Source organism: Oncorhynchus masou, chromosome 24, assembly GCF_036934945.1.
Source record: "Oncorhynchus masou masou isolate Uvic2021 chromosome 24, UVic_Omas_1.1, whole genome shotgun sequence".
In the NCBI taxonomy this organism is placed as follows: Eukaryota; Metazoa; Chordata; class Actinopteri; order Salmoniformes; family Salmonidae; genus Oncorhynchus; species Oncorhynchus masou.
This window is the reverse complement of record NC_088235.1, coordinates 60,316,729-60,328,185: the sequence shown is the minus strand read 5'-3', so window position 1 is coordinate 60,328,185 and position 11,457 is coordinate 60,316,729. Positions and strand designations below refer to the sequence as shown.

The 11,457-nt window shown below is 40.2% G+C and overlaps 1 protein-coding gene across 1 annotated transcript; it reads left to right on the top strand.

The window, feature by feature from the left end:
- Positions 1–601: 601 nt before the first annotated feature.
- LOC135512418 (serum amyloid P-component-like) lies at positions 602–3,571 on the top strand. The gene is made up of 3 exons (XM_064934439.1): positions 602–723; positions 879–949; positions 2,768–3,571. The coding sequence occupies exons 1-3, from the start codon at positions 716–718 to the stop codon at positions 3,397–3,399; spliced, it is 711 nt and encodes a 236-aa protein (XP_064790511.1). The 5' UTR covers positions 602–715; the 3' UTR covers positions 3,400–3,571.
- Positions 3,572–11,457: the final 7,886 nt, after the last annotated feature.

Below are 11,457 nucleotides of genomic sequence, written 5' to 3'. Positions count from 1 at the left end.
TCAGATCTGTATTCAAATAGTTTAAAGATGTAGTTACTTTCTGAGATCTGTATTAAACTAGTTTCTCAACTGGTAAGCATTGGCGTTCACTCCTGGGGAAAAAGTGTTCAAGGAGACAAGTTAATTTAACTGCTAGCAAAACAAAAGCAATACTCATTCACCAGGTATTGATAATGTTGTGTTTTATAAATTACAAAGAGAATAGTCATACTTGTATATACATGGCACCTTTCACTCTAAAAGTCATTGTACAAATCAGTATTCCTGTGTATTAAAGTGAATATGTTTGATGCCAGAAAGAAAACAGAAGAAGCTCTGATAATAGTAGTGCAATACTATCTCATACTAATTGTCTGGTGTCTTTATTTTACAATGTGTATGCAGATGAACTCTGTGCAAAGTGCAAAGTTTGTTATTTTCAGAAGAGAAGGAAACAGAAAAAGCATGATGTATTTATTGACTTTTTCCCCAGTGTGTGTCTACACAGGTTGTTGTGTAAACAGAGATGAATAACCTTGCAGGTTTGATTGAATCTGACATTAACAACCAGATTCAAATTCCCTGAAATGACACTGATGACCCAAGTGGGAGTATGTATTATTCTCCATTGGTCAGTAATCATTACACCCCTGCCAACCGTTGATTTAAAAAGAGGAAAACAGAGGAGGTTTCAGGTAAAACTGGTTTGCTTCCCTTCATCAGGATTCCCAAAAATATGGAGAGGTAATGTTCCAATCCCGATTACTTCTGTGAACTCCACAGTCAATTCAGCATCATTTATACATTTATTTTTGCAAAGAACTCAAAATGGTTCTTGAAGGCTGATTTAATCATAGTAGGCGTGATACTTTCAGTGATTTGTTGTTCTCTTTCTACAGTGCACTCAATCTAACGGCGAAGCTGGTGTTTTTGCTGGTCCTGATCTATGGCTGTTATGGTGATCTTCAAGGTGAGAGTTTCTTTGAGAGAGATTCTATTCTTGCCCTGGTTAACAGTCTTATGGGCAAGGTTTGACAGAAATCCATGCTTTGGTTTAGTTTACTTGGACATTGTTTCTTAGACCTGGAATAACGTTTCAGCTATGTTTTGTGAATGCTACTATTTTTCAGGGGGAAAAATAGTTTGTTTGGTGACGACTACAACTATTTGAATACAGATCTCAGAAAGTGACTACCTTTCAAAACTAGTTTAATACAGATCTCAGAAAGTGACTACGTCTTTAAACTATTTGAATACAGATCTGAGAAAGCAGCTACTTAAAATAATTATTTGAATACAGATCTCAGGAAGTGACCACTTTTCTAAAACTATTGGATTGGCTGCCTTCAACTAATGGCATAAATAAATAGAGCACACACAGTCTCCTATACTATTCCAATCTTCAATCTGACAGTCATATTTGATCTACACAATACATTTCTATTTGAACATTTTGAAAAGGTCAATTCTCCTGACTGTCCATTTCCTCAGGTGTACGTAATAAATCAAACCAATTAACAAATTACGTTTTGTTACAGATGCAGTAAGTATAAGTGAGTTGTTATACTCAAATACTTTACTGTTTGACTCTTTCAACATGCCACTGAAAAGGTTCAAGGTTCAATTCAAAACCATTTGCAAACAGCAAGTTGGATGCTTAGCAAAAGCAACTTTGAACCCATTTGTCATCTGAGGGTGTGTTCTTGTTTCAAACACACACTATACCAACTTTAAAGGGATAGTTTATTCAGAATACAAATTAACAGGATTGTCCACCTACCTTGGTTGTAGTCGATTCAAGAGGACAGTTTTGGGATATTTAGTTTCCTTTTGACACATGATAGATATATATTGTTACTGTTAGCATTCTCAATAACACTTAACATTAAACTGTTCTTGTGCCTGTTTAATAAAACTGTTATTACTTTTGGAGCAACTTTTATTATTAGAATGTTGATACATAATACATTGGTAATTGCATAGCAATGAGCTGAGAATCTTTGTAACTACTAGGAATAGTGACTGTTCCTTATTCCAACTTATGTAATAATTCCATTATGAAATTTTGAAGCAATGTCCAAAGTCCTATATAGCAACACTGTTGCTATTGTAACAATCAGAAAGTTACTACACATGTCTTGGAACTTGATGTCAAGTGATACTGTATTACCTTATGTCTCACTCTTTATGAAAATATAATTATTAGTCATTTTGAAGATGCATATCTAAAAGCTCTCCAAACCATGTGCTTATGATCATATATTTAGATTAACTGTTGTAGGTTTTTGGTTCTTCATCAAATATTTGGCAGCCATCAAATAATGTTTTATTTTGTTTTCATATGACTTGCACATATTCAAATACCTTCAAATATTATTTGGTTTTATGAGAGGTATTACAAAATAATTGTCTGAGACCTGCATTTCTTTTGCCTTTAGTTGAAACGCTATATAAACTATATTCGACTACCTCAAGTATTTGAAAAGTTTCTATTTACAAATAAACTACAAAATACAACTCTTTTCTACCCAGGTCTGCAGTTACCAAAACTTTTTTGCAGTTGTGGCACAAATCCGATGCAAGTCAATAGTCCCGATATTAAAAATGTTTGGGTATCATGTCCAAATAATCTAGAAGTAACTTCATCGAGCTACACAATACATTTTAGATCATTTGGACGTGAAGCCTTAACATTTCTAATATTGTGACTATTAACTCGTGACTTGTGACTTGCAGGTTTGTTTTAACATTATTTAATGGTGAGTTTGACTCTCTCCATGTCCTACAGATCTCTCAGGTAAGGTGTTCGTAATCCCAATGACGACAAGCACCTCACTTGTAAAGCTCCATGCCAACGTCTCAAAGCCCATTTCTGCTATGACCATGTGTCAGAGGTTCAACTCTGAGCAAGAACGAGGCCAGTCCCTATTTTCTCTGGCAACCCAGTCTCATGACAATGATTTGTTGTTGTACAAACGCTCCATGGGTGTGTACCGAGTGCATATCAAGGGATATATATTGGATTTCTTCAGTTTGCCAGATTCAAAAAATGAATGGATCTCCATCTGCTGGACCTGGGACTCTAAAACTGGCCTGACCCAGCTGTGGGTTAATGGGAAGCGAAGTGCAAGGAGGATTCTTCAACCTGATACATCTGTAACTGGCACACCAAGTATAATGTTAGTTCAAGAGCAAGACAGTTATGGCGGAGGTTTTGATGCCTCACAATCCTTTGTGGGGGAAGTTACTGATATCCACTTCTGGGACAGTGTCATCCCTCCCTGTGAAATACAAATGTATATGGAGTTGAATAGATTTACTCCAGGAAATATTCTCAACTGGAAAGACTTGCAGTTCAGCATTGAGGGAAAAGTGTTCATAGAGAAAAGTGAATTGAAAAACGAATGTTATAATTATTAGCAAAAAAAATTGCTCAGATGTGATCAGCGTTCTTATGTATTTAGTTGGTTCCTGAAAATTGACTGAATGCACATTTACAAGTAGAGAATGTAACATAAGATGCATGTTTGTTGTTCTGCTGTGTCATACTGTTGTTTATGTCTTGAATCAAATCAATAAATCCTTGATTTTAGATTTTCTCTGCTCATGACTCATTGCTGACATAAAAAAGAAATAAACAAAAACTATAATGCTGTTATTATGGATGACCAGTCCTTGCATCCATAGCTCTGCCTTCATGGCTCTGTCTATGAATTTGAGAACGGTTACAGATCTCCAGGCCCATCCCTCAGCTTTTTACCAAATCAGAGGTGGGGTGACCGCTTTGTTAGTGTTAAAAGGATTCTAGCTTTAAAGACCTAAAGGTTGACTCAGAAATGCATGAAGTGAGGCTAAACTTCTCTGTTACTTTGGTCCTGTAGCTACCACATTGTAGGTCGCTTTCCCCTGCTCAGACGTTGCATGCATCAAACAATAGTTTCGTGCCACGTAATTGACTGTGTCATAGGGCACCAGATTGCTGTAACATTTGATGTAAAATACCTATCAAGGCGTTTTAAGATGTGGCATGCGTCAGCAACGCCTGGACAGAGGAACGCGCTCTGCATGTGACTGTGTGAGAGACAGTTTGGCATCTCTTTCATCTCATCAGTATCGATGTAGCTGTTGTTGGAGAAAAAGTCTGCCAGCCGCCTAGCTACAGTGTTGAAGAAGAGCTTCCCTTCGATACTGAGCAAGGAGATGATCCTGCACTGGTCGATTAGGGTTGCAAAGTTCTGGTAATATTCACAAAAGTCCCAGGGGTACCAGAAATCCTAGATCTCTATAAATAATAAAGGATAATCTCAAAAAATATACAGTGCTTTCAGAACGAATTCAGACTAAAATGTATTCAAAACAAACATCAGCAATCTACACAAAATAACCTATAATGACAAAGTGATAAAAGGTTTTTAGAATTTGTTTGCACACATATATAGAGTATATTCTGTATATATATATATATATATATATACTGTATATTTATATAATTTTATTTACATAAGTATTCAGACCCTTTTGCAATGAGACTCAAATCTTTTTTTTTACCTTTATTTTACTAGGCAAGTCAGTTAATAAGAACACATTCTTATTTTCAATGATGGCCTAGGAACAGTGGGTTAACTGCCTGTTCAGGGGCAGAACAATGGATTTGCACCTTGTCAGCTCAGGGGTTTGAACTTGCAACCTTCTGGTTACTAGTCCAACACTCTAACCACTAGGCTACCCTGCCTCCCCAAATTAATATATTATAATTGAGCTCAGGTGCATCCTGTTTCTATTGATCGTTGTTGAGATATTTCTACAACTTGATTGAAGTCCACCTGTGGTAAATTAAAATGATTGCACATTATTTGGAAATGCACACACCTGTCTATATAAGACCTGTCTATATAAGAGTAAAAACCAAGCCATGAGGTCGAAGGAATTGTCTGTAGAGCTCCGAGAGAGGATTGTGTCAGGGCAAATATCTTGGGAAGGGTACCGAAACCGTTCTGCAGCATTAATTGTCCTCAAGAACACTGTGTCCTCAAGACTCTTCCTTGAGCTGGCCGTCCAGCCAAACTGAGAAATCCGGGGAGAAGGAGTTTGGTCAGGGAGGTGACCAAGAACCCGATGGTCACTCTGACAGAGCTCTAGAATTCTTCTGTGGAGATGGGAGAACCTTCCAGAAGGCCAAACATCTTTGCGGCACTTCACCAATCAGCCCTTAATGTTAGAGTGGCCAGACGGAAGCCACTCCTCAGTAAAAGGCATATGACAGCCCACTTGGAGTTTGCCAAAAAGGCACCTAAAGGACACTCAGATCATGAGAAACAAGATTCTCTGGTATAATGAAACCAAGATTTAACTCTTTGTCCTGAATATCCAGAGTCACGTCTTGAGGAAACCTGGCACAATCCCTATTGTGAAGCATGGTGGTGACAGCATCAAGCTGTGGGGGTGTTTTTCAGAGGCAGGGACTGGGAGACCAGTCCAGGGAAAGATGAATGGAGCAAAGTACAGAAAGATCCTTGATGAAAACCTGCTGCAGAGCGCTCAGGACCTCAGACTGGGATGAAGGTCCAAGTTCCAAAAGAACAACAATTCTAAGCACACAGCTAAGACAACGCAGAAGTGGCTTCGGGAGAAGTCTCTGAATGTCCTTGAGTGGCCCAGCCAGAGCCCAGACTTGAACCCGATCGAACATCTCTGAAGAGACCTGAAAATAGCTGTGCAGCGACGCTCCCATCCAACGTGACAGAGCTTGAGAGGATCTGCAGAGACGAATGGGAGAAACTCCCCAAATACAGATCTGCCACGCTTATAGCGTCATACCCATAAAGACTTGAGGATGTTATCGCTGCCAAAGGTGCTTCTACAAAGTACTGAGTAAAGGGTCTGAATACTTATGTAAATGTACTATTTCAGTTTTTTATTTGTGATACATTTGCAAAGAATTGCAGAAACCTGGTTTTGCTTTGTCATTATGGGGTATTGTGTGTAGATTGATAAATTAGATTAGAACAAGTTTGTAATGCAATTTTTTGAGGAAAAATGCAAGGGGTCTGAATACTTTACGAATGCACTGTATGGGCTGCATGATGCGACTATAGGCTATTGATGATTTGAAAAAGTCACAATAAAAGTTTGCCTCAGGTTGCATACGCTGCTCCCTTATCAAGTGATCGTATTTTCACCCATCAGCCTGCTCTCAATTTAATATTGTCTTTACTGATATGTAACATTTTCTTAGATTTAGATTGTCCCGTTATCAAATGGGCAGAAGCAGGAGCAGGGGGAAAAGGCATGGCATCCGTATGTACTTGATTAGTGAATGGAGGCCGTTACAAAATCATGCCAGGTAGGCTACTCCGGTATTGTAGCAGATGAGAAATAAATATTGTAGCAGCTGGGATCCTCCTCTTTTAAATGGCAACCTTCCAAACTCTGCTTTCACACGGGATTGCAAATATAAATGTCTGGGCTTATAAGAACACTTGTTTCACTTCACACATCAACTGCTGTTTGAGGAGCATGCCGCCTCTCACTTCGTGACAGGTGATATTCTGGAGTGTAGCATAAGGTAACCAATCCATCCAGTATGCATAATAATACAGTCCACACTCAAAGATGATTACTAGAATTTGTATAATTTTTGAGTATAGGCTAGTCAAATTTTGTACCAAAGAAATCCTAAATCTGTTTATTGCTTATGTTTTTCTGCCATGCATAATATCCAGTAGGTTATTAGACTATATTGTATAACTGCAAAATTGATATTTTAATTCATTATTTTTCGGGCTTGTGCTCGTATATATAGGCCTATGCTTGTGCATAACCTTTAATATGTGTATGGGTGGTCTGCATGCAATGTCTTAAATGCTTTGAATTAGTTATCACCTTAGAAAGCACTGTCCATTTTGTTGTGTTCGGCTTTGAAACAACACCCACAACAACTGTGTTTTCTGCTCAGTTTCAACCTGTTCTTGAACTTTTTTCTTCAAATTGATCATCACAGTGAGGTCAAAAAAATGGAGCCTAACGGTGAGGATACTGTTTTAGAAAATGTTTTTTCAAGTCAGCACAGCTCCATCCTGTTCACTTCCCAAGTACAGAAACGACACACCTCAAATCAGCAGCTTGCTCAACTAAATTTTTAGTTTTAGTGGAAATTGGAACACAAAAATCTACCTGTCTATATTTGCAGACAGATCTTAGAAACCTTGAATTTGATCATCCAACTCATGAAACAATATGATTTCTCTTGGATCTGTTACATCTGTCTGTTGAATCCTTTGTCATACCAGACTGATATATTAAGGGTGGGTCAGACATTCAAATGACAATTTCTTATTTTACTGGCCACAGTCTGCTTGGTGGTTGGTTATAGTAGGCCTATAACTGCACAATCAAAGGTTGGGGAAAAGCTTTCCCTGGAACTTGACAATGAAGCTGACCTTTTAGCAGTAATGCCATTTAATTATTTGTTTATTTGGATTCCCATGATCTTTTTCAGAGGTAGCAGCTATTCTTCCAAGGCTCCATGAAAAACACAAAACACGGCAAGTACACGGATTCACTGATAGACAAGAGCAGTCACACAAATTCTAAATACAACAATATACAAACAATGCAACAAAAAAAATACAATAATCATACCAACAATACAACTTAACCGGTAACGTGTGTGTTACCTAGGGCTGTGGTGGTGATCATATTACCGCAACACCGGCAGTCATGAGTCACGACCACAGTCAAATTCCACGTGACCGTTGAGTCACGGTAATCTCCTATTATGCACTCTGGGAATACCCAACTCGCTAACGACCGGCTAATGGCCTGGGAATCAGTTTTCTGTTGTCCCTCGAACCATGGTGACTAATTCAAAGCATTTAAGACATTGCATGTAGACCACCCATACATATATTAAAGGTTATGCATAAGCATAGGCCTATATACGAGCACAAGCCTGACAAAAAAAAACAACTGAATTCAAATATTGATTGGGCCGTTATACAATACAATGTCTAATAGCCTACTGGATATTACGCATGGTAGAAAAACATTAACAATAAGCAGATTTAAGATGTCTTTGGTACATCATTTGTCTTTCCTATACTCTAAAATGAATCACCGTTGAGTGTGGACTGCATTATGATTCATACTTCTATCCATGAGTTTGGGAGAGAAAGTTTAGCCCTAGGCGATGCTGTTGGTTCACTGATTGTGCAGGGTGCCTTACAGAGTTAGCTTACAATTATAATGAATTCGTAGTTGATTTTGAATAGCCTAGTAATAGGGCATTATTATATTTTCATAATTATTAGGCTGACACATTACCTCATCAGTGTATGTTTCCATCTTCTCCTCTCGCTCCTCCATTCCTTTCTTGAGCACACAGAGATATGGGCTGTCACAGTTTAATTAAACATGTTTCGTTGTATAAACATGTCGCTATCGATGTTCCCCGAACAAATTTCACTTGGTTTCCCAAATGAAGCTTAGGGTAGCTGCAGGGACACGGTTTGAGAGCCCACAGCACACAGAGTTTGGGCAGAATATCACCTGTCACGAAGCACAGCGACGTGAAGCGAGAGTTTGCGCCTCAAACAGCGGTTGATGCGTGAAGTGAAACAAGTGTTCTTATAAAGCCCAGACATTTCTATTTGCAATCCCGTGTGAAAGCAGAGTTTGGATGGTTGCCACTAAAAAGAGGAGGATCCCAGCTGCTACTATATTAATTTCACATCTGCTATAAAACCGGAGTAGCCTACCTGGCATGATTTTGAAACGGCCTCCATTCACCAAGGGTTAAAACAGAAGAATTAAAAAAAATGTCTTGCACTGGGCTTTGAACTGGCAATCCTCTGAAACGTAGCTCGCAGATCAAGCCCTTCCTTTATCCCCATCCACAACGCCTTAGCAAGCCGCGAGCCCTGTCCACATCCTGGCATCCTGGCGTCCTGGACACATGTCTAATACTGCTACAGGCTTGATGAAGAAATGCTGGCTGATCCCCAGTCAGGGAGAAGCTGTTCCTGAAAGATGGGAGAGTATAATAAAACTACAATAAAAACCAGAGGGTGATATGCATATCATAAACTTCATAACCGGTGCTAAGAAGTTGTGGGGGACCGGCGAACTGCGGTACACCACTGCCCCAGACCCCAGTGCCAGATAAACCAGGTCTGAAGGGGTTAATTAAAGTCTGAAAGAGTGAGAAACTGGTCGCTCCACTGCTTGACCTCTGACCCTGACCAGCAGCCCTGACCTCCCCGACCACATTCCCCTGATAATAGGGGAAGATAAAGAGAGAGGAGGGGGAGGGGGGGTTGTGTCCAGAGGGGTGGAGAGGGAAGATGGAAGGGGTGAGAGAAGGGGGATGTGTGTAGAGAGAGGTGGAGGTGAGGTAGGGGTGGAAGAGGGAAAAGGGGGTAGAGTGGAGAGGGGAGAGGAGAGTGAGTGGGTGAGAGATGAAGGAGGAAGATAGATGTCATCTGCTAAAGAGGAATAGAGATGGAGTGGGTGAGAGAGGGGAGAGAAAGAGATGAGTTTAGGAGGGAGGACAGTGTCCATCTCAGCTTTCAGACAGGCTGTCCTGGAGGCAGTATTATCAGACCTGTCACTACACACTGATAAGACACAGTGTTCTGGTTGTCCCCGGCTCCAAACGACACATGTAAGGATTCAGTGTTCGTGCTTCCAGTGATAGTGAGGAAGATACTGGAGGTAAGTGTCCTGGATTGATTAATGTCTCGCTCACATGAAAGCATACACACACACACACACACACACACACACACACACACACACACACACACACACACACACACACACACACACACACACACACACACACACACACACACACACACACACACACACACACACACTTAAATACTTTATGGGAATCCACCAATCAAATTTACAGATTGACCACCATTGTTTTTGTAGGTCAGGACTCACGGCATGGGGACATGGCTATCTAAACCTAAACAATCCAAGTTGATCATGTATTGGTGTTTGGGAGATGTGGTCCCACTATACCAAGTTAGTTTTGTGTATGTGGCCATCTCACACCAAGAAGTGACATTCCATTAGTGGCTCAGTGAGGGTAAACTGACCTGGGTCCGTATCCACAAAGTGTCTCAGAGAAGGAATGCTGATCTGATTTTAGAGGCTACTTATACAGACAATTTGTATAAAACCCATAAACTGAATTTATGATTATATGACAATATTTTAGGTTTGACAATAATTATATCACACACACACACACCCCACACACCAGTGGATGCCCCTCCTCAGAGGAACCTCCACAGAGGAGCCACCACATCCTACTAAAATGTCTTTTTTTTTAGATAGAACTATTGTAACGGCTGTCGTGGGTTGAAGAAAGTGAAGAGGACCAAAGTGCAGCATGGTACTTGTTCATGATATATATTTATTTTAACTCAGAACACTACGACCAAAATAACAAAAATAGACCAACACGAAACAGTTCTGTCTGGTGCAGAACACAGAGACAGAAAACAAATGAACAAGCGAATAAAGGAAAACTGAAACAGTCCCGTATGGTGAAAACACTGAAACGGAAAATAACCACCCACAAAAAAGAGTGGGAAAACAGGCTACCTAAGTATGGTTCTCAATCAGAGACAACGATTGACAATTACCTCTGATTGGGAACCATACCAGGCCAAACACATAGAAATATAAACACAAGAACAAAACATAGAATGCCCACCCCAACTCACGCCCTGACCAACCTAAAATAGAAACATACAAAAGGAACTAAGATCAGAATGTGACAACTATACTAAATATAGTCATGTTGTAACGTTCTGAGTGTAGTGGGTGAGAAGTCAGGCGCAGGAAGCAGTGAGTTCAGGGGAGTGCTACTTTAATGCACCAAAACGGCGAACATAAGCCAACCCCACGAAAACACATGGCGTATAACAAAACATACGCCCCAAACAGGGGGACTTAAACTGTCCAGCAAAACCCACGAAATGGGAAAAAAACGTAACCCACAGACGTGCACACAAGTTACACAAAACAGAAGGTCACAATAATTAATCCCGCACAAGGAACCAGGCGGGCCGGCTGACTAATAAAGCCTCACTAATTATCCCCAACTCAAAACAGGTGCACTCAATAAACACATAAGGAGGGGGAGGAAATAATCAATGGCAGCTAGTAGGCCGGCGACGACGACCGCCGAGCGCCACCCGAACGGGAAGGGGAGCCACCTTCGGTCGGAGTCGTGACACACGTCAAACAACTGAATAAAACAAACTGTTTTGCAATAGTCTCAACAGTCTCAACAGCACCCTCTAGGATAGCACCATGGTGTAGCCAGAGGACAGCTATTTTCTGTCCTCCTTAGGCTACATTGACTTCAATACAAAACCTAGGAGGCTCATGCTCCTCACCCCCTACCATAGATCTACATGGTTTAGTTTAGTTTATTAGGATATCCATTAGCTAATGCAC

What these genes read in the sequence shown, in the direction of transcription:
- LOC135512418 (XM_064934439.1), top strand. An exon ending in CTGTTATGGTGATCTTCAAG is followed by an intron (nt 950 to 2,767) that starts GTGAGAGTTTCT and finishes CATGTCCTACAG; the next exon opens with ATCTCTCAGGTAAGGTGTTC.